This window comes from Lutjanus erythropterus, chromosome 13 (genome assembly GCF_056507025.1).
Source record: "Lutjanus erythropterus isolate fLutEry1 chromosome 13, fLutEry1.hap2, whole genome shotgun sequence".
In the NCBI taxonomy this organism is placed as follows: domain Eukaryota; kingdom Metazoa; phylum Chordata; class Actinopteri; order Lutjaniformes; family Lutjanidae; genus Lutjanus; species Lutjanus erythropterus.
Genome location: NC_139329.1, coordinates 2,791,831 through 2,815,396, shown reverse-complemented (window position 1 = coordinate 2,815,396; position 23,566 = coordinate 2,791,831). Strand labels below are relative to the sequence as shown.

Below are 23,566 nucleotides of genomic sequence, written 5' to 3'. Positions count from 1 at the left end.
TCTCTGCCCTGAAGACATCCACACCATTACATCCAATGTAGTGTGACAAGAGAACATCTCATATTCTCTTCATTTCCTGAATTTTGTTAACTCTCAGCAGCAGTCTCTGTCATAATATGGACGGTTTCGAAGGATAAATTTGAACTTGTCAAGTCTATCTTGATACACACATACCCAGACTTTTAGGTCACTGTAATTATCCCTCCTGTACACACTGGCTGTGTAGCAATACTTTCTGAACATGACTACACTTTAAGGGAAGGGGGGCTCAGGTATCCCAGAAGTATTCCTTAGCTGTGACACACAAAGTGAAGATGCAAAGGGGAAATTGTTATCCATACAGGAAATTACCCCAAGTCTGCTGGAGTCTCGCATGTTTGGCAGTAACACTCCATCATGTTGACATTGGTGGGGTCAGCTTGCTCACCATCTTACCATAATTTAATGAAAGGTTAATATCAGTTTGGTATCTATGATCCCAGGGTCCTATGTTTCCAAGGTCTTATGTTCCCTGGGTCCTAAGTTCCCGAGATTTTATGTTCCATTGGTCTTATGTTCCCAGATTTCTAAATTCCAAAAGGTCTATGATCTCAGCATCATATGTTCTGAAATTCCTTAATTCCCCCAGACTTATATGGCATATTATGGGAACTTGACAAAGGGCTTTATGTTCCTTAGTTCTACATATGTGTTCTCCCAGGGTCCTAGGCTCCTATGATCCTATGTTCCCAGCGTCCTAAGTTCCCAAGGTCCTATGTTCCCAGGTTCCTATGTTCCCAAGGGTCTATGATCTCAGGGTCCTATGTTCTCAAAGTCCTCTGTTCCCAAGACTTATATGGCATATTATGGGAACTTAGGCAAAGGGTCTTATGTTCTGTTCCAGTTCTACATATGTGCTCTCACAGGGTTCTAGGTTCCAAAGATCCTATGTTATCAGAATCCTAAGCTCCAAAAGTCCTAAGTTACCAAGGTCCTATGTTCCCAGGGTCCTATGTTCCCAAGGTCTTTTGGTCCTAGGGCCTTGTGTTCTCAAAGTCCTCCGTTCCCCAGACTTATATGGCATATTATGGGAACTTGGAAAAAGGGTCTTATGTTCCCTAGTTCTACATATGTGCTCTCCCAGGGTCCTAAGTTCACAAGGTCCTATGTTCCCAATGTCCTATGTTCCCAGGGGCCTAATTTTACATGGTCTTATGTTCAAAGGGTACTATGTTCTCTAATAAACCAGTAACTCTAACCTATTATGTGCTGCACAGCTGGGATACAGAGGACCCTGGAAACATAGGAATGAACCCGATAGGCTTCCACCAGAATAGGAATAATGACACTTGTGCCTAAGTAAGTCTACGTAGTTTCAACTCTTTAGATGCAATGAGAACAGAGCAGCTGAGGTTCCTCCAAACTGTAGGGCTGCTTGTGAAGCCACAATGTCTAAAATAAAGAAGATGCAACTCGTGGATGTAAATAATTTAGACTTGTTTTAAGACATACCCATATCAGATTGTTGAACTTTGGAAAGAATTTTTACACAGGAGGACTGTGGATTTTGTGCCACATTGCTCTCAATTGTAGATGCATTAAAAAGACATCACTTCACAGCCAGAACAAGGAGGAAGCTGTTTGTAGAAACCAATGACTCAATGAATCAGTGTTCATATGGCATGTGAGCATTGTATTAAGATAGACTTTACCTAACCCAACCCTAACCTATGCTTTAAGGTGTGTTGAGACAGAACACAAACCAAATTTTTCACATGAATTTTGCTGGACAATGTACCAACTATATAGACGTTACACAGTATATGGAATGTGTCACATCTGACTAATCTCAGAACTCATCAAGAACTTCAGCTCGTGTTATTTTCCTTCAGTCAATACCATTTTTTTTATCGTGTCTTTATACTTTTATGAAATGGAATCATAAAACGCTGAGATCAGCACACATTTTTACAATGACAAATTTCTAACTTGCAGGTCATTCACTTGACTATGCAGGCTATTGCACCACTAAAATTTGCTTTGCATTCTGCCTGAAACTTTTATGATACACTCCAATGTCTACATCCATCTTAGTTTTCCTCTTCTTGCCTAAAATAGAGGTGCTTTGACTGATTTGAGAGAATTGCTTTGCTATTTTATTTACGTTGTAAGCTCAGTTCCATCATATTTTATCCTGCTTCATCTTTATTAAAATGAAGGACATGAAAAACTGTCTCTTAAGGCCCTTTTACACCGCCACATGGTAACCACCTACCCGCTAGAGCATTCCCCCAAGAAGCAAAGCATTTCCAAGGCTGTTATGACAGGCAGGTGTTTCTGTCAATGTCGAATCGTTGGTACAACCCATCCAGAAGTCCACAACACATAGTAGTTTGGTCGAAATGTTGTTCCAAGCCCAGTTTTTCTTCTGGTTGTCCTTGTACCTGGCTAGCACCGGCATTCAGACACCAGCACTATCAGCTCCTGCATGATTGCTTATTTCTGATCCACAATGCCTGCTACCCCCTTCTATTTGATTGGCCAAAGCCAGGCAGCAACTGCCAGAAGTTCAGCAAAGTGAACTTTTAACGGTGGAGCAAAATCTGTGCGTGTTCACATGAGCGATAACAGCTTCTTACCCCTTCTGCTATGATTGAAACCGCTTCCCCTCTGCTGCCTACCCCTCACTGAATAACTGGGCTACTGCGCAGCGGTGTGAAAAGGCCTTTAGTCTTATTTTTTCCCTTTTCTGCTTTATATTAAAACACCATACTACACCCTTTCACAGTTACAACTAACCTGTACCCACAAACTACCTAATGTTCTTCTGAGCATGTCACTATTACAAGTGTATGAACACTTTATAAACTGAATCAGTTCTGTTTGGTTTGGTTTTTCAATATGAAGCACCATTGAGCATAAATGGGAGAGCTACATGGATCCAGTCATCTTGGAGTCTCCCTTAACTGGATTAGATTCCTGCTGCTCAGATTTCAGATTCACACATTTTTAGCACCAGTGATGAAGATGTGAGTGTGTTCCCGGTTCACAGCTCATCACTTGAGCACTTCACAGGGTCAACAGAGACCTTACTGGAATCACACAGCAGTGAAACTCAGCACAAATGTCCCACCAGTCTCTCCAGTAACAGGGTTATGCTTCTGCATATGGCAGGTGATACTGCTCCTCCCTCTTGTTACACCGCTTGGCTACGATTGCTAAGTACAGCACCAGTAGAATGAGCCAATAGCAGGCGTAGAGTATCGTCCCTGCTATCAGCAAGGCTTTCTCTGTCTCACTGAACGGCTCCTGTGTTTCACAGTAGATTGTGTACGCCACACCTCCGAGCAGCACCATGGCCCACACTGTGACAGGCACAGCACCGATGAAGTTGACCACAATCTTCCTGCGGCCTGAAGTGCCCCATCCAGCCTTGTTGATAGTGAGCAAGGCGAATATTTTGGCAGGGAGCAAGCTGGACATGTAGAGCAGAGAATAGAGTGACATGAAGATCATGACCAGGCTGCCACGCAGGAAACAGGCGTAGGTGGCCTTCACCATCCCAACCAGCTGGACTGTCAATAAGAAGAGCAGGATGTTCCACAGCCTTCCACGGTAGAAGAGATGGATGACCGTGGCAACCAAGAAGAAGGGGAAAAAGCCTGTGACCACAGACTCATAGGTCATCCAGAGGCTGTGCTTGTGGAACCACAGGGCGTTGTAGAGCCACTCACGGAAGTAAGACTTGCTCCATCGAGTCTGCTGGTTGAGCCAACGCAGATACTGTGTCGGAGTCTCAGTCTGGCACTGCGATCGTGCTGTGAATTTTGTCTTGTAGCCGAAGCTGAGCACCCGGTTGGTGAGGTGACGATCATCACCAAAGCTGCACTTGGAGCCTAGGAAGGTCTGGTGGTACCAAGGCTCCAGGAAGCGCTGGAGCAAAGAGCTCCTGTACATCCCCAGAGGACCACTGATACACTGGACGCATCCAAAGTAGGACTGGCAGGCCCGCTCAATGTTGAAGGCCATCCAGTAGCGCACGCTGCTTAGGAATGAGATCCACGAGTCATACTTGTTAAGGATCTGGAGGACAGGAAAGTGTAGAGAAATGAGTCCAAAATAATCCAGAAAGGAAGAAAAGGACAATCTTAAGAGTTAATTTTACTTCTCTGGCACATTGTAGTGAGCATTCAAGTTACCCCTCTTGGTGGCCCTAGAGTTTGTTCGTGACTTTCAAACCAAACATTGTAGTCTTAGGCCTTCATAGAGTGCTGCAGGAATGAGTCATATTGAGACCCATAAAGGAGTTAGCATGTTAGCACTTAATTCCAGTTCCCTCATCTCAAAGTCATTGGGTTTTTGATTAGATGTCTGAATGAGATCTGTGGTTAACACAAACGTAAGAGATTTTCACATTTTTAACTATAATATAAAATGTGCAAATTCCCCATGGTTGTTAACAAGTGGCTAAATGAGTCTGCAGAGGTTGTCAGGGACAAAAAAAGGGAAATGAAATGAAAATTCAGTCATTATCTACTCACCCTCATGACGACTGAGGGTGTGGTTTAGTTTTTTAGTCTGCAAAACTGCTGGAGGAAAGCAGTGTTGCAGAATCTCCCACACAATGTAAGTGAAAGGTGACCAGTTTTCAAATGTAGAAAACAACTGGGAAAAAAACATAAAATGCCTCCATACTGCTTGTCTGGCATAACCCAGGTCAGCTAAAGCCCCGACATACTGTTTGCACACCGTCACACCACACACACCCAGTTCAGACAGTGTGCATGTGCACATAAATGCGGCTCCAAGCTGAGGCTTTTATTTTTTACATTTAAGAAGTGGTCACCGTTCACTTCTATTGTTTAGAAGATGTTTAGAAGACACTGTTTTCCAGAAAGTGGTTTGTGGACAGAAAAACTAAACCTAACCTTCAGTCAGTTTTAGGGTGAATAGATAATGACTGTTGACATGACATGAGTCACCACAGTAACTTGGGACTTGCTTGAGACTTGAAGGTTAACATTTGAGACTTGCTTGTGACTTGGACAGGTGGGACTTACTCCCACCTCTGCTTAGTGGTGGTGATGTGAAGTCATGCGACCATGGTGGAATTTGTTTACAGCCTAATTTTAACTTTAAGCTTCAAAAATCATAAAAGGTCTTATTTTCTGCAATAATCCAAAATCCAATGGAAACATTCTATTGGCTTTAAGTGGAGGGAACCAGAGCAATTCTTACTTGGGGTCTGGCCTACAAAAATATTCTATCCCTGCAGAACTCTATTACACTTGAAATTTCTTTTGTATTTTACCTGCACATCTCCACCGACTCCTCCCACCATTGGATCTTCCTCAAGAATCTTCAGCATTTCTATGGTACATGCTGGGTCTAGAACTGTGTCTGAGTCACACACCTGAAAAAGGATACAGCAAACACACAGGGATCATACTCAGACTCAAAAATATACAAGCATGGGAGAAATGAAGGCTGCAGGTGTTGCAGAACACTGAGTGGTATTAATGCTGAAATCCATGAGAGAAATGAGAGGCTGCAGACAGAGATCCCAGCTGCTTCATTGTAACTGCACAAAAGTTGGGTCAGGTGTGGACATGACCATTGACCCACAGCGAGGGCACAGAGGTCATGCAGCAGCTGGCTGTGAAGAGTGAGTTGTCTGTCCATCATTGGTCCTTTGTTTTGGATTGCAAATAAGTCAGTTCTTTATAAGAGAGGTCCAATGTTTTCATTGAGTGTTTGCTTTAAATTTCTGTTTAGAAATAGGCAATCAACACTCATAGTTGCCCATTGCCCTGATGGCACTTTGTTATACAGTTTAAGGGACAGTTCACCCTGGAATCAAAAATGCAGATTTTTACCTCTTACCTGTAGTCCTGTTTATTCATCTAGATAGTTTTGGTGTGAGTTGCAGAGTTTTGGAGAGCTCAGCTGTAGAGATGTCTGCCTTTTCTCCATTTTAATTGAACTAGATGCATGTTTTTTTCTGAGTGAAGTACGATTGACAGGTGTAATTCAGTAGAAAGAGTAGCAGTTCCTACATGAAACTGTCCACAACAAGGTGTGTGGAATATCCAGAGTAACTGGGTCACTATTTCTAGAAAGAGACATTGCATTGTATTTGTGGGTGCTTTGTGACCCAGGTACTCAAAATAATCCCCCATACTTTCCTACTGGAGTAGAATCCACCAGAACTACTTTAGAATCAACTGGAACTACTGTTTTTTTTTTATCTTGAGTAACCTGGTCATGATCTTAGGAAAGAGTCACTGGTTTTGATTTTCAAATGTATTTTTTGGTGCTTTGAGCACCACAAGCTGAGTTTCATTATATTAGAGAGAAAGCAGACATCTCTGCAGCTGATATCTCCAAACCTCTGCACCTCAAACCAAAACTATCTTGATGGGTAAATAACACTACAGGTAAAAAAAAAAAAAAGTGTATTTTTTATTTTATTTTCTACTACATACAAATCTGACTCACAAATACACTGTTAGCATTCACAGTGTGCACACCATGCTCAGTTTCCTGTTTGAAATCAATGTTATTCAGAGGACGGCTGACATCAGTATGCACCAGCACAGAGGCAGGGCAGATATCACATCAGCAATACAGCTGATTTAATGATATCTGGTTGGAGTGTGCAGATGAATATAAATGGGCCTCCACTGATGGCTTTGTGATTATTTTGATGATGTGATTATTTTTGGCACACTCTGCCACCCCTGTTTATTGGTGTTTAATGGAAATGTTTTAGCGTGGGGCCTGCTACCAAAATCTTCTGTTAACTTAATATAAGAAAACTTTCTTCTTCTGTTGGAGATGAAAATACTCTGAAGTCACTGCAGCAACTAAATAGAACAGTGGAAAAGGGCAGGTACCCTTTAGAAGTGGCTGAAAACTGCACAGTCACCAAGTTTATGCAAGTGTGCACAGTGCAGGTAGCATAGCTGTTATTTTGACCTTTGACTTTAATGTCAGAACTGAACTTCACTCTGAGTGTCACTCTGAAATTAACGGGATTCTCCAACATTTTAGGACTGCAGTTCCATTAAGTTGAGGGACTCAAACAAACAAAACTGAAGCTGCAGATTTAAGATATGCTGACTTTTCTTTGCATGGACTGCTCTCCAAAAAGCTGGTTCCTAAATTTCCCATAATTCAATGGAATATACAGCATATGCAATATCATCTTTTCATTGGGTCCTCTCTGCCTGGAATACATGCATGCCTTTTTAACTCCACACCTACAGTTTGTAACGCAGGCTTTCCATTAAAAATATAAGTGTCAAGTCCAAGCCAATTTACAATATTAAAATACATTTTGAAATTAAGAGTGATATACTACACACAATGCACACAAATTACTGGGTTGAAAATTTGCCATCACTTTGTCTTTAAATCATAAAAGGGGACCAACATCACAGTACAGTGACAGTTCTGTCAGATTTGAAAGCGCTATCATCATCCAAGGACTCAATGTCTAGTTTAAAGAAACATTTACAGATAAGGCCAAGACTGCTAACGTTAGCTACAAAGAAATCCTGTTAGCTACCTAACCTGTCAACACTACTAAATATTACTTGTCATCACAAGCCCCAGAAGAAGTTTATGGCAGGGTATTTGAAGCTTGACTGTGAAGTGTGTGAATACCATAGAGTAATTAACAAAGAACAAACAATTCATAAACCTAACAACCAACATAAAACATTATATCAGTTGGTTCCAAAGTTTTTCTGTGATGCCCCCTTCAAAGGCTGAAAAAAGTTCACGTACCCCCACCCACAATTTTTTTTATCGATCATTATAGAGCTGCAACAATTAATAGACTGTTAATCAACTGTTGAATCAATCAACTATTATCAGTTAATCATCATTTTTTTTAAGAAAAAAAAAATGTCCAAATTCTTCTCAGTTTCTTAAATGTGAATATTTTCTAGTTTCTCTACTCCTCTCTGACTGTAAACTGAATATCTTTAAGTTGTGGACAAATCAAGACATTTCAGGACGTCATCTCAGACTCTGATCAACATTGTATGACACTTTATGGACCAAACAACTTCTTGATTAGTGGAAAAATTATTGCCAGAATGATCGCTGAGTTGAAAAATAGGTCCAGACATGGACGTACGTCTGTGCGCTCCACCTGTTTTTACATGTTTGGACCCACAGTGTTTTTCAAATGACAAGATTGTGACGAGATTAATTAATCAGTCAGTTGAGAAAATGATTGACTGATTAATCAACAATGAAAATAATCATTAGTTGCAGCCCAAAATCATGAACAATGGGGGAAGCAACTGATATAAATGGATTCAAAAGTTGCATTTTAGTTAAGCTATAAGGTCAGTATGACTCTTGTTTGTTTCTTTCCATTTGCATAAATCATATTCATTCTTCTTTGTTTTACTGGCCCCCCCGGTTTGGGAACCACTGCGTTACACAGACTCTGACTACAGCCCTGTTATCTGTGTGTTTGGTCCTTACCTGCACATAATCCACACTGTCCCCCAGTGCTTTAAAGGCAGTGTACATCACTTCTCTCTTCCCTCCCCACTCCTGCATGATACAGGAGTACCTGCAACTTCTGACCAGCCGGGCCACACGCGCTGCCTCCTCCATGTGCACCGTGCTCCTCCCTCCACCTCCGACACCTCCTCCACCACTCCCATCACTGTGATAGTTTCCTTTCCACACCATACTGCCCGCCTGGTCAGCCCCGCCCATCACCTCCTGGAAGATGTCCATCATGTAGCGATCCTCGGGCCGGTTCCCATCCACCACCAGCACCACCTTCAGGCCAGGGAAAGAGATTCGGCGGACGCTCCGCAAGCACTTCCTCAGGTAGTCTGGGTCCTCCTGGTAGGCAGCGATGCAGAGGGCCACGGAGCGACGGAGGTGCTGGGGCCGGGCTGGGCTTCTCATCCGCCGATGCTCCAGGAAGGCGAAAAGGCTCTGCAGGAAGAGGTGGAGGGAGAGGAAAGCACCATAGAGGCCAAAGGAGAGGTGGTGCTGCTCAGTGTGGATGAACTGGTAGCCTTCATAACAAAGACATAGAGTTGAAAAACAAAACATGAATATCACTTGTTTTGATTCTCATGAACATGTTTCTCTGTGTGTATATCACTGAAATTTACAAGTGAACCTGTGACATAGGCCAGCAGGATGGTGAAGAGGACCACCGCAGCAAAAAGGGTGGTGACCACGATGTTCAGCGCATTCCTGCAGCGAGAGGGCATCTGGAGGTGGAGAAAAATAAAAGCAAATAAAGTGTTTGAATTGGTTCTAACTGGAGGACATCTGTCACTGTGCATTGCTCATTAGATGAAGGAAGAACTTGAACATGCTACAACCGACTCATAACAAACTGTAGACCTGTCTGGTACTCTCAAGGGCAGGATAATCTTGTAGAGCATCTATTTGTACCTGTGTACGGATCGACACATAGAAGCAACTTTTCTATTCACAACCAACCACCTTATTTTGGCTATACAGAGCGACAAATTCATTGTTGATTAAAGGTTGTGGTGTGTGCAGGACTTACTTGTAGGAGAGTGGGGTTTGAGTCCTCTGGACAGTTGTTGTGTGACAGTAGTATGAAATTACATGGTTTATTATTTTTTATTATTTCTAATTTATTATTATTTTCAGGTTTCAGTAGCAAAACTATATAGTTAGGTTTAAGCAAAAGTTTGTCTCTGCCATGAGGGTGTAAATAGCCACATTGGCAATTTCCAGCCCTGGTATCCATTATTGGATACAGACACCTGGGTGCTTGTCTCTGCTATTCTAGGCTACGTACACCTGAGCATAAATAGCCACAGAAGTTATTCCACCCTGGGTGCAAATTGACACATTGGATATTCAAACCAGGTGCGAAAAGCATCTGCCATAATCTTGTCACAGGTGAGACTTGGAAAATAGGTACAAAGTATACTGGAGCACACAGGACAACAGTTTTTAACACATCAAGGCTTGATATACCTTCATGTCTTTCATGTGAGTCTCTTCTCTGATGAAGTTGCATCTGGCATTGAAACATTCATTCATTCATTCTTTTTCTGTAACCGCTTATTCCGTAAGGGTCGCGGGCTGCTGGAGTCTATCCCGGCTGACATTGGGCGAGAGGCGGGGTTCACCCTGGACAAGTCACCAGTTCATCACAGGACTGACACATAGAGACAGACAACCACTCACACTCACATTCATACCTACGGGCAATTTAGAGTCACCAATTAACCTAGCAAGCATGTCTTTGGACTGTGGGAGGAAGCCGGAGAACCCAGAGAGAACCCACGCAGACATGGGGAGAACATGCAAACTCCGCACAGAAAGGCCCTGATCCAGCGGGGGAGCTGGGAGGCGGCAGTGCTAACTACTGCACCACCACATATGTCATTCAATTAAATTAAGTTGCTTTAGTCCAGTATGCTGGACCTCGTATTATATATTATTTTCTCCTAAAAGTAAAAATTCAGCAGTTTCTTGTGGACGCCCAGTCAGTGTTGATGGTAAATGTAAGGCAATAAATTCCTCAGTGCCACAGCTGACTGCCCCTGCTCGTGGGAGTTATGCTGGCAGTGCCTACGTACCAGGATGCATTGCATGCAAACTTCTGATTTCCATGTCCATGTTGCCTTGTATCATTTTAATTGTAGCCTATAGTTACTACTTTGTTCGCCAGAGCATAGCGTTAGGTGACAGAAATAGTTATCACAGCCGTTGGCTACCAGCGGAGCAGACTCGAAAGGCAAGCTGAAATAATCTGTGGTTCCTCCTCAACCCCAGCGACATCACTGTGACATCACTCGATGCAGGAACAACAACAGATTTGCAGCAGGAGAGCTCAGCTTTCTCTGTCAAGCATGCATTGAGGAATTCGCTGCTTCAATTAACTGCATTTACCATCAGCCCTGAGTGCAGGTCTACATGACAAGTGCTGAACTTTCCCTTTAAATGCACATATGGACACACACGTGAGGAAGTTGAACATGTTATTCAGAACATGAACACAGGTCTGTTGTACATGTCAGGTGGGACAGAGAGCGGGGCCTCTGGACTCTGGAGATCTACTGAAGGCTCAGACAGAGGGAGCTTGTAACTCCTCATTACGTTGACCCAAGTGCCATTTCCTGTTTTCTTTTCTGTAAACCTTTAATCAGCTGGAGAGACACCGTCATCAGTTACTGACATCATAGAGGCACGCTACCAGGAGCCCAAGAGAAAATACTAACTGCCCTTTGTAGTGGTGGTTCACACCTACACTGCTACTATTTCTTCTCAACCCCTTTTGCAATTAGTAGTACCACTGATAAACCAGTGTTATTGTTGTTGCTATTACTACTTGCACTAAAATTGCTGGTATTTTTTTTTATTACTAGTCAGAGATGTGGACTGGAGACACATAACTTGGTGGTCTCGAGTCAGACTCAAGAAAGAAATTGATGACTTTAGACTTGACTTGACAAAATACACTTTTTGAAAAGACTCACAACTTAACTTGGACTTTAAACGTACGATATGTAATGTCTTCTGTAAGTTGTAGGGGTCTCCCTCGCTAAAACAATAACAAAAGCCATAGTTTGACATTGTGAAGTAGCGTGGGATCATGGGAGTTGTTGTCTTTGTTGATGAAAATCTATCTGAGGTGACTAAAGTTTAACTCATGTTACATTTACACGTTCCCCAACTTCCTTCTTCACTGTCTGACGTACAAATTAATTTATTTCTGTTCATTTCCTGAATCAGCTAATGTTAACGCTATTCATTCTCAGTGAGTAGAATTCACCAGATCCACTTTCAAGCTGCAGTGCTACGAGAACCATAACATTAAATTACTGAGCTAGCTGTAAAAAAAATGATACCAAAGACAATTTTGTTTTATGCGCTGGACAACAACAAAACATGCAGGTCAAAAATTACTGAGATGTAACAACATCCAACATCATTCAACTTTTCAAGTTGCACAAAGGACGGGACGTCAAGCTAATATTAACTTAGTTAGCAAGCTAATGCTTAGCTAATATTAGCTCAACAGCTAAGTACCTTTGTAAATCAAGAGACTAGAAACTCAAAACTTGAAAAGATGACTTGTAACTTTGGACTTGACTAAGGACTTCTCAGTCTTCACTTTGCCTGTTTTGACTTGGGACTTGAGTGCAAAGACTTGAGACTGTGACTTGCAAAACAATGATTTGGTCCCACCTCCATTATCACTACCATCAGTACTATTAATATTACTTCTATCTTACTATAACCATATTGCACAACTACTACTGGGCTCAGATTTGATAGCCATTCAATAACTTTATTCAATAACTTTAAGTTAAAGAACCTAGAGTTGAACACCACCTGCCTGCCTATTTTGTACTCTCTTTCATCTTCCTCCCACCTTCCTCTCCTCTCACCCCTCCTCCCATCAGCCCCTCTGGTGCTCCCTTCTTCCCTCTCTCTGGGTTAATAGCTCTAATTAAAGGCCAGCCGGGGTTTGGCCAGCGCTCAGGACCAGTCGAAATGGAGGAACAATTCTGTCCTTTCATTCATGAAATTACCTCCTGCTCCCTCCTCACCCCACCTGGCCAGGTCCACCCAGGAGAGACAGACTGATATTTATGTTATTACACTCAGCTTGGTGAGGACACACTGGCACAGACAGATTTATCTGCCTCTCTGAGTGGATGTACACATTTACATCCTGGCACTGAATCACACTCTCTCCACGGATCTACTCTCTACAGTCTATGTGATACTGGCAGTACTGACAGAAAGGGGAATTTTGTAAATAATGGTTCTGGAACACACACAAAGCAGACGCTCATCAATGTCATTTAGAGGCTCTTCAGAATAATCTCAGTACCAGAATTTGACTGTCTAATTTTTCTAAGATCTCTGTTCTCCCTTTTTCTTTTTTGCATCTCTTGTCTGATGATTCTGGTTAGAATGGTATTCTAGTTCATTCTGCTGTTGCACTCAGCCTCATTTTGGATAATTGCATCAGTCAAATGATGATTAAAAAAACCCCAACACATTAAGTCAAATATAAAACCTGATCTGTTCCAGCCAGATTAAGATTTCAGTGAAAGGATTTTGATCTGGTTTTATTTTACAAAGTTTTAAGATACGTCAGAATGATGTGAATGGAATTTGATTTGTGTCGCTCAAAACATTGAAAATTGTATTTAAAGTAAGCATCTCAAACTGATCCCTACATGGACAGATACAGTCACCACAGATGTATACTAGTTCTGTGCTTTCTGGAGACTGTGGACGACATGCTCCACACATGAGCAGATGGTATTTCGTAGCTTGTTATAGTGTAGAAGCAATGAATTGGAGGCACATGTCTGCACAGAGCCTGGCTTACACCCTCTGATGACAACATTTACATCACACAAACCCTAGTGGAAGCTTGTGTATTTGCAGACATGGAGGGTGTCATTTCGGCCTTATGCAGGTAACAGTCAGTTATATGTTTATCTTCAGTACAGCAAGTCTACAGTTTGGATCATCTCTGTCAAATGCTGGATATTGCAAAACTTTTTCAAATCAGATGACATTATATCAGAGATCACTGACAAACTTCATTAGCCTGGTTCACAGCAAGTTCAGCTCCCTCACTCCAAACCAGGCCGCTAGAAATCTTGACTTAATAATAACACATATAACAATTACAACAATACTCTACCTTTTGAAATCAGACTAGTTACAACCCTAACCCTCCCCCTTCCCACTTGTATCTAAGGAAAGCTGAGGCCCTTTAAGGGGGCACCAGGAACCCCACGTTGGGAACCAATGAGTTATGTCATTAGCATCTTTTAAATTTCCACTTCAAACATTCTTTTATAGCAAAGCTTTTATAAATATTTAACACATTGCTGGATTTTATCACAGCACAAGTCTAACTTTATTTAATTCCCCTGTTTTCATGTTGTTTGATCCTTCTGTTGTTTGTGTTGTTAGTTTTTATATAGTTTTTTATCTATATAGTCAACTGTATGTCCTTTTAGGATGTATATGGATCTGATTTTTGCTACTGTGAGCCACGGAGAAAAGAGCTTTGGCTCGATATGTGAGCCATGGTGAATTATACCAGCAGGCTGAGGCAACGTGGTTTTGAATGCCCCGGGGCCACAGGCCAGATAACAAGCCCACAGTAACATGGACTGCTTGATTGGAGGGCCACAGTTACCAGAGGGGGTTGCTGGCAGGCTGGGACCTGGGATTAGTCAGAGGATTGACGGGGGGTGCAATTAGCCCCAAGATTGTATCTGCTGGTCTGTCCTGACTGCAGTACAGTCATGACTCGGTGTTTTAATGGATAAATGCTGGATGCCGAAATATTGCTGGTGGCTGCCATGAATGAAATTAAAAATGAAAACATTCCTCCATTATTTGCAGGAATTGTACTACCTTTCACTGTCCAATGGAGGCAAACCAAAGTAAAGGTTTACGAATTAAAAGCATTCTAAATTGCTTTCCTCTGATCAGCACGATAAAGCAAAATTCAGTAATGGTAGATAATGTGGCCATCTTGTCTCTGAGTTCAGAAAGGTTGTGTTTTCTCTGTTAGAACATCAGGTTCCTATTCCAGAAATCCACAGAAACTGAACGAACCCTGTGAAATGACACATCATCAAAACTGTGAAAGCTGAAAAGAAAAAGAAAAAAACACAATCACCTTATAGTCTTCAGTATGAATTCAATCCCACTGGGAAAAAAAAGTCACATTTATGTGGAAATGTGGTAAAAAGGACATATCTAATAGACTTGTAGTCCTCAAAGAATAGTAGTATAATAAGTGATTTTGTAGTGATGGTGATCACATTCACCTAGTCTGTGAAAATGTGGTCCAAGTCTACATGCAGGCCCACATTAGGATCCATGTTTGCTAGAAAAGCTGTCCAGGCAGCCAGGTTTTACAAATAATCCAAGATGCAGGTAATTCCAAATGTCCAAGTTAAGCAGGTTTGGTAGATGGAAAAAAAAATGAAAAAGTTAAAAAGGGTGAAGAGCACCATTTCCAGGTACAAGTCACATTAACCAAAACAGTAGTAATACTCTTAAGTTGTATCCTAGGAGTGGAAGTGCCTCATGGGAAGGATTTCCTGCATCCAGGCCATTTGACTGAATGGGCTGCCTGGGAGTCCAGGTGAGGAGGTGGGGACATGTTAGTGAGTGATGGATTTGGCCCCTGGACAGGGACTTTTACCCAGCTGAGGGAGAAGGAAGAAGGGAGGGGTTGGGGTTTGGAAAAAGAGTGTTGGGAGGAGTGAGAAAAAAAGGGAGGGAAATTAGGAAGCAGGGCATGAAGGAGACAGATGATGCACTCAATGCCTCCTTATGTGTCACCATCCGACATTTACAATAAAGCAACAAAAAGTTCAAAAAATGATCACATATGGTTATGTGGAGGTCAAAGTTGAAGTAGATCTGCTCCAGAGGCAGAAATAAGTTCAGGGATACAATTTTCTATGCTTTGTTAAGTTCTCAAAGATATTGGTCACTTCAGACAGATGTTTTTTACTCAGTAGCTCTTGGCATCAATGCCATGTGTAGACATCCTCAAGTCTCACTTCTTCACTGTGCTTCAGTCAGAAAAACTTAATTCACTCGGGGGCAGCAGATTTATCATGGCTAATGTATTAGCAAACAGTTATTTATTTACAAATCTGGCTAGCAGTTTGGTATGATATCAGCAGAGGAGTTTCACTGGTCCAGATGTGAAAAGTCACATGTCACATGTTTTGACCGCAACGCACCAGGCTCACAAAAGTCAGATCAACTGTCCGGCAGCGCTGATCAAAAGAATCAATTTCTGATTTCTTACATCAACTTTTTTCAGAAACACTTTTTAATGTACTGTTTAGCTGTAATTCGAGACAGTTTGTGACCAGCATGCTATTATTTTCCTGCTTGAAAATGGACCAAGTATTATGTCACTTAATGTTATGTCACACCATTTTGTTGCTCTGTTTGGTTGTTGGTCTATCCAATTGCGTGCGCCCAGAGACATTTTGGTCTGTGCCAAAACAAAATGAGAGGTTTCTGATTAATAAATGTTTTCAAATTAGTCTGGCAATGCAGGGCTACCATCTAGCAGGTGGGCCTTATTTCTCACACATTTAACAGGCTCACGTTGGGCTTGGGCTGTACTATATTTATTTATTTATTTTCAGTTTCTTCCCCAATCTAGTCGTTGCCAATTCCATTTCCCTGCATGTATTGTCCCTGTCACTGAAAACTAGTACTGTTTGGTATATAGAGGGAAGCTTGTTAAGAAAAATGTCAGGCTGTAATCGGGTTCGAGCTGAAAAACGCTAACAAGGATCGGGTTTGGGTTGCTTTCTGTCGGAATTTTGTCAGCATCAGCCTCAGCTGGTTCAACTTTTCAGGCATGATTTAAGTGCTAGTCCAGGCTATTTTAGTTGGTAAATGTAAGAATCACTTTACACAGTAAAAAAATAGCTTAAAATTTTCAAGGCAACATACTGCAATAGATTTAAGTTTTAAGCACAACTTAAACGTTTATGTTTTGAAATAAACTTTTAAATTTAACTAACCTATAATCTTTAGTTGAGATAATTTACTATTTTCCTTTAGATGAACCTGAATCTTCGAGTTTTAGAAAATCCAATATCAAAATTTAGTCAGTCACTTTCACTTGAATTTTTTTAAAATACAGTTCTTGTGGAGTTCTAAAACTCAAAGATTTAAGTTTATCTAAAAAAAGAGGAGTAAATTATCTCAACAAAAGATTAGTAGTTGGTTGGACTCAAAAATCTATTGCAGTATGTTGCCTTGAAATGTTGAGTTGTCTCAACTTTTTCATAGCTCTACAACAATGATAAATGAAAAATAAATGGTTAAAGAAATAACTGTTGTGTCAGTTCCATATAATTTGTTGCCAAAGTCAGAGTGAGTCACTGGAAAGGGGCTAAAGAGCTGCATGTGGCTCCAGAGCTGCAGGTTTAGCTTTAGCTAGCTCTTGCACAGCACTGCCTACAAAGTTGGTGATGATTCTCTGTTGGCTCGTCACTATAAGTAATGCCTTTCACATTACACATTTACAAAATATTTCCCTCCTAAGTAATATTTCTACACTGTATGACAGTTTGACAAACATATTACTATGTATGCCAGAGTTCATTCAACATATGCTGTGCCATTTTGCATACATTTCCCTAGAATTCATGGCACGATTGGTATCTTGAAATCTCTGCTCTTTACAGTTGTAATGAAAGTGTACTGTTCCCTAATAATCAGCTGTCCTCACACGGAAGCAGTTTTGATAATAAATGCCAAAATAAATTGTAAAATTTTTTTTTTAAAATGAGTTCAGAGTGTGTGTGATTTTTGATATTTCTACTTTTTATCACTAAGTCTCCTACGCATCTGTCCATAACTTTTAACTGAGAAAAGTTGCCTTTTTCTCTGTAGAAGTATACTCAGTGGGAGGAGAAAAGGAACAGAGAAAGCAGTGGGTTGGTGAGTTATAGTGTCTGAGCAATCAGGTGAACAGATTGAGGTGAGGACTGCATGAACACACACACTCACAACAGCAGTCAGAGTAAAAGCTGAGGACGGCTGCAAACGCACCTGCTTTTTAAAACAAACTCGAGAGATTTAAAAAAAAAAAAAAAAAAAAAACTTTTCATGTCACTGTTTAATATGAAGACATATGATAATAAATGGTGTTTGATCTAGTGATGAGGAGCACAAAAAAGGCAACCTGTAAAAAGATGTCTGGGGTTTCAGAGTCATTTGCCACTAGAGGGCTCTCTCACTGTCTCCAGTAACACAAAATCCTCTTTTACAGACTTCATTACATAATGAAGGAAATGATGTAGCTGCTGACTTATAATAAAGCACTCACAGCTGAACAGACCTGTGTGACGAGTCACAGGATGACCACTCAGTACAAAAATACAGAGAAAGTAAACCTGGGTTGTATTTCAGCTCTGTTTGATGTCGTGTCACAGACTGTTAAGACTGGCCCAGTGTGTCCTCTGGCCTTTCATTCATGTTCTGTGGGAAAAAAGCTCATTGTAACAATCTTTGTGTAACAATGTGATATAGAGTAAACTACACTCAAAACCTGATGTAAATCACAGTATGCATGATAAGTCCCTGATTATGGCGATGCCAGTATTACCCAGTCTGTTTTATCCAAAGCAAAAAATCTCAACAACTCCTACCCTGAAATGAGCGGTATAATTATACTCAAAAGGATGCATCCTTTCTATTTTGGTCATTCCATGGCTTCCTCTAGCAACAGTGTCACGGCTCGTTCACACTACACGCTTGAGCAGTGCGTGACAGCACCACCGCCACACTACGGTATCCACACAATCTGTAATTCTGCTGCAAGGCGGCTGCTGAAAGCCATATCTTTCTATATAAAGTTTGCAGAAGAGTTTGAGGAGAATAAAATAGCTATTTTCTGAATGCAATCAATTAATAATGGAGGGAGAAAAGAGAGAAAGAAAAATGTAGATATAGACAATCAAATTGTAGTGAGATGTGTCCTCACTACAATTATCACATGGAAAAGATAGGATGTAGGAATCTCAGCACTGCACACAAATATCAAAACTATCAAAAAAAAAAAAAACTGTCAAAATACTACAAAATTTCAAAAGAAAAGATGAGATCACTGAAATGTAGTTTTGTTTCAATATCAGCCTGCTATGTAGTAGTGATCTTGCACGTAGCATGTATGTATGTCATCCATCACTGGGAGTTATGAGCTAAACTGTGATGGTGACATAGTTGGCAGAAGGAAAATGAGGAGACTGAATATGAATGTTTCCAAAACACTGCAATAGCGCCTCCAAATGGGAACTATTACGAAGAGAAGCGCAGATCAGGAGGAGAATGAATCCTGCAGCTGCATTAAAAGTTGCAACAAATGGCGCGAAACAGTATGGTGGTACTCAGAGAGCTCAGTATTTTCTGAGTTGGTGCAGAAGAAACACTGGGTTAGACCATAAGAACAGAACAAGCTATTGCCTGCTTACAGAGCAAGATAATTATGAACTTGGAGTCTTGTTTTTGTCCACCTGACAAAAAGTCCAACATTCAGTCTCATTTTAACTCAGTTTTGGTCTCCACCATTCCCATCCGCTAACATCTGACAACCATGTTGCAGCCAGCGGACATCCAGATAACAGATATCAGGGCCAATACCTCTTCTGTCATTGTTTATAGTCCGATTAGCAACTTGAAAATACTGGCTAGAAAGGCACTGGAGGCTAACCTCTATAAACATATCTGGATATAAATGCTGATAAATTAAGAAGCTGATAAAAAGCTAAATCATCCTCATATGGTAACTGATAAGATTGCATTTGGGCCAATGTGTCCCACTTCTTTGTTCTCTGTATGCAACTAAAACCTGCTCGAACATGATTGGTCACTACTTCTCAGACTGCAAATGGAAGCTGTTAAACACTCCACTGTGTTCTCTAGTTAGTTGTAATTATTTCTCTTTCTGTTGCTTGGTGTTGAGCTGGTATTGCACATTGTTTGCCACTGAAAAGAGCTCTCTGCTGCTGCTGGAAAGGAGTTTGATGAGAGCAGCTATTAAGCTCGGTAGAGAGGAGAGGAAGTTGGGTGATAATTATGTTGGGATTTGTCTCTATAACCAAGATCTGAAACACTCCTTCAACTGACTGCAGCTGACCAAGTGTGAGGAGGAAACAACAAACATGGCTCCTGATGACCAGGGTTTGGAGGGTTACTTTAAAAATGTATTCTGATACAGTTACTAATTACCTGTTTAAAATAATGTAGTCAGTAACTTAATATAAGTATCACATTAACGTAATGTAATTTGATTACTTTCCATTACATATCTCAGTATAAATTAAAGTTAATAGTTTAACCTAAAATAGTGTTTTTAGGGCTGTGCCTAATGATTATTTTAATCACTGGTTAGTTGATTATTTTCTCCATTAATCAATTAGGTATTTGTTTTGTAAAATGGTGAAAAATGTTGATCAGACCCCAAGATGACGTCCTCAAATGTCTTGTTTTGTCCACAGCTCAAAAATATTCAGTTTACTGTCAGAGAGGAGTAAAGAAACCAGAAAATATTCACATTTAAGAAGCTGAAATCAAAGAATATGGACTTTGTCTTTTCTTTAAAAATACAAATAGATGCAGATTAATTTAATAGTCACAATCTATTAATCATCGCAGCTCTAAGTGTTTTATGTTCATTGCTAAATTTATAAGTTTGTCCAGCTGTTCCTTCCTTTATTATTTTTTTTAAATTATTGATTGACTGATTTAGTCAAAGACAAAAAATGGTGAAACTGTGTGTAAACTGTGCATGGTGAAATATTCTTCTTTATTCTTTATTGTACTAATAATCCCAATTTTTACTAAATTTATCTGTAATCTGTAATACTGTCAATTTTCTTTTGTATCCAGTAATCCTGTTACATGTAATCCATTACTCCCAAAGCCTGCTGGTGACATATATTGTACCTACTTGTACATCTGAATGCACTGAATGCAATCATGCTAAAATATCATGTCACAGTAGCACAAGTTGAACCGAGTCATAAATTTAGACCTGACTGAATAAAGTCAGTTACACAGCTCTCTAAAGTTTGTTAACATTAGCCACCATAAGCTACTGGTCGTACCAAACTAAGTCAAAATGAGCACAGGTGCATTTTATTCATGATGAATTCAATTTTTCATTTGTAAGTGGAAGAATGTGTTATTTCCTCCTTCACAAGTGACAGTCTTGCTTTGATTCTTTCACTCTAGTCTTGATTCTAGAGTCTATTTCACACAAAATGATGGGAAAAAACAACCTGTAAGTCATCATCATGAGAAACGTTCCTCGAGCTAATACCCTGGGATCTCAAAATAATGACTTTAATGAGAAACATTCTTGAAATAATGACACAGTATCACAAAATGAGACTCAAAATAATGACTTATCTCGAAATAATGAAAAACTCTCAAAATAGTGACATAGTATCTCAAACGATTTGAAACTTTCTCAAAATAATGATGCAGTATCTCAAAATACTGAAAACCTTTCTCAAAATTATGACTCAGTCTAAAAATAATGACGCAGTATTGCAAAAAAAACAGAAACTTAAATAAATAATAACATACTTATCTCAAAATAATGACATAGTATCTCAAAATAATGAGAAATCTCAAAAGTCTGTAATGAATTTGAATGAATGAATTTGGAACTTACTCATCTCAAAATAAAGACAGCATCTAAAAATAATGAGAAACTTTCTCAAAACTGTGTCTTAGTGTCTCAAAATAATGACGTAGTGTCGCAAAAATATTGAAACTCTCTTGAAATAATGACACTATCTCAAAAATAATGACAACATCTCAAAATTGTGACTTACTTATCTCAAAATAGTGACATTGTATCTCAAAAAAATAGAAACTCTCTCAAAATAATGACATAGTATCACAAAATAATGACGTAGTTTCACAAAATAATGATGTAGTATCACAAAATAATGACGTAGTATCACAAAATAATGATGTAGTATCACAAAATAATGATGTAGTATCACAAAATAATGACATAGTATCACAAAAAAGTAGAAATCCTCTACAAATAATGACGTCCTTGTCTCAGATAAATGACTTAGTGCCTCAAAAATAATGATTTATCACAAAAAATTGGAAATCTGTCAAAATAACGATCTAGCGATATTTTGAGATGCTAACTTGCTATTTTGATAAAGTCTTTCATTATAATGACATAGAGGATCTTTTTTGGCAGAAATGGGCTTCCATACGTATCCACCTTTTTGACTGCATCACAATATGTTGTGGATAACAAATCTCCTTCACCTGAGGTCTCACTGTGCTCACACACATAAGCTGCCAAATACCAGCAGGCTTTGTATAAAAGGCCACCACACCAGGCAGGTCCAGCATGGCAGTGATGCCATGGAAAATCAAACAGTTTTCTTTGGAGACGCCAGAATCCTTCAAACTGCCACTCGCAGGCGTTCCTGTCAACTGTTTCCTAACTGTCTCCGTCTGCCTCCACAGAGGGGAAAAGCAGCGCATGAACTTAAGACGCCACAAAGCCAGTGATAATGAGAACAGGGGCACACAACATCCCAGCAGAAAGGAGCAGCACTTCATAACTTCTGTTTAAGGGATTAGTTGACTAACTCACTCACACACAGACACACACTCACACAGGCAGGGAAAAATATTTTCTCTACCTCATATTCCAAACACATTCACCACACACGCCTGAACATACTCAACTCTTTGTGCTGCATGTTCTTACTGAGCTTTAATGTTGCTTATTCCAATTTTTCTAAAATTTTCCATTCAGTCTGTGCCTGTTTTCATTTGTGAATACTTTCATTCATTCTCTTTTCACTCAAAAGACTTTAGACTTTATCCTAGTTAATTATATCAGATCTTAATCTTAAAGCCAAGTTCAAATGTTAAACAAGCCCTTTGTAGAGGTGAGGAGCAGCAAAAGCAGGGTTTGTCGTATCATTATGTCCTAGTGAGGGCAATTGTGTAAAACAGATTATTAAGAGACTCTTACCTTCCTGATCCAGTGGACCCTCCGTCTGCGTCTCCCCCTCAGGTCTCCCCCCAGATCTCCGTCCGCCTGGTCCGTCCGTTGAGCCGGGACGTCCAGCCCTCTCCTCTCCTCAGCACAGCACTCTCCTTGTTCTGTCCCCCTCCTTCCACCAGCTCACACTACATCTTTATTCCAGCTTGCTCGCTTAATTCAGGAGATCCCACATCCAAAAATACAGCAGGCAGCTTTAACCACCACCCTCCACCACTTCTCTGAGCCAGCCTCCCCTTCACCTGCTCCTCCTCCTCCTCCACCTCCTCCCTCTATCTCCCAGGACTGTCCCAGGGCATGAAGCCCCCCCAGCTGAGATGTGATCAGAGGTGCTCAGCCAACAGCTGATGCTGGTGCAGTCTTACATCTGCAGATTGCAGGTTTGGGGCAGCAGTTAGTCTGGTCTCTGGTGCTCTCCATCCTGACTCCTGATCTCCACCATGAGCATGGGGCCAAAGTGACGGTGAAGGTGAAGACTGAGGGCCAAAGTGCGGAGCTGGATCTTGCGTCGTCCTCAAGTCTGATTTCCTCTTTTTTCCCCTGCAATGAATCATCCAGGTTTCCTCACCTCCTCTTCCTCCTTCTGTCCTGTCCTGTGCTGCAGTATTAACTCGTCTCTCCTGTTTGCAGCAGAGCCTGACTCCTTCTCCCCCTCTTCTCCTCTGTCACACTGTCCCACCCGCCCGGCTGGCTGGCTGGCTGGCAGACCCACACTGCTGAGCTTCTCTTCCACAGCTCCTCTCTCTGTCTCCTTTCTACCCCCTCTCCTTGCCTCTCTTTCCCCCCCTCCCCTCCCTGGACACCCCAGCTAGCTCCCTATCTCTCTGCAATGCAGCCAGCAGCCTCCAACAAGCCTGGGGACTGTTTGACCAGAACCCCCTCTCTTCTCCACCTCTCCGCCTGACTCAAAGCATCCTTTATAGGCTTATTTATCTACCCCCCCTCCTCCCTCTGCTCTCCTCTCCTCTCCTGCTCCGA

At 40.9% G+C, this 23,566-nt stretch overlaps 1 protein-coding gene across 4 annotated transcripts; it reads right to left on the bottom strand.

Annotated features, from left to right (window-relative positions):
• Positions 1-556: 556 nt before the first annotated feature.
• On the bottom strand, positions 557-23,306 carry has3 (hyaluronan synthase 3). Of its 4 annotated transcripts, none has more exons than XM_084734372.1 (5): positions 22,559-23,306; positions 9,140-9,233; positions 8,482-8,949; positions 5,291-5,392; positions 557-4,062 (listed from the first exon to the last, which is right to left on the bottom strand). In XM_084734372.1, exons 2-5 carry the CDS (start codon positions 9,146-9,148, stop codon positions 3,133-3,135), a joined length of 1,509 nt encoding a protein of 502 aa, XP_084590498.1. In that variant the 5' UTR covers positions 9,149-9,233; positions 22,559-23,306; the 3' UTR covers positions 557-3,132. The 4 variants fall into 4 exon arrangements, with proteins under 4 accessions (XP_084590498.1, XP_084590496.1, XP_084590497.1 ...); XM_084734370.1 differs by having other exon boundaries at positions 8,482-9,032; positions 22,559-23,302; XM_084734371.1 differs by lacking the exon at positions 22,559-23,306 and adding an exon at positions 14,672-15,060 and having other exon boundaries at positions 8,482-9,032.
• Positions 23,307-23,566: the final 260 nt, after the last annotated feature.

What these genes read in the sequence shown, in the direction of transcription:
- has3 (XM_084734370.1), bottom strand. Translation starts at nt 9,233, where the DNA reads ATGCCCTCTCGCTGCAGGAATGCGCTGAACATCGTGGTCACCACCCTT. An exon ending in ACAGTGTGGATTATGTGCAG is followed by an intron (nt 5,393 to 8,481) that starts GTAAGGACCAAA and finishes ATCCTTTTTCAG; the next exon opens with GTGTGTGACTCAGACACAGT. An exon ending in GAGTCGGTGGAGATGTGCAG is followed by an intron (nt 4,063 to 5,290) that starts GTAAAATACAAA and finishes CCTGTCCTCCAG; the next exon opens with ATCCTTAACAAGTATGACTC.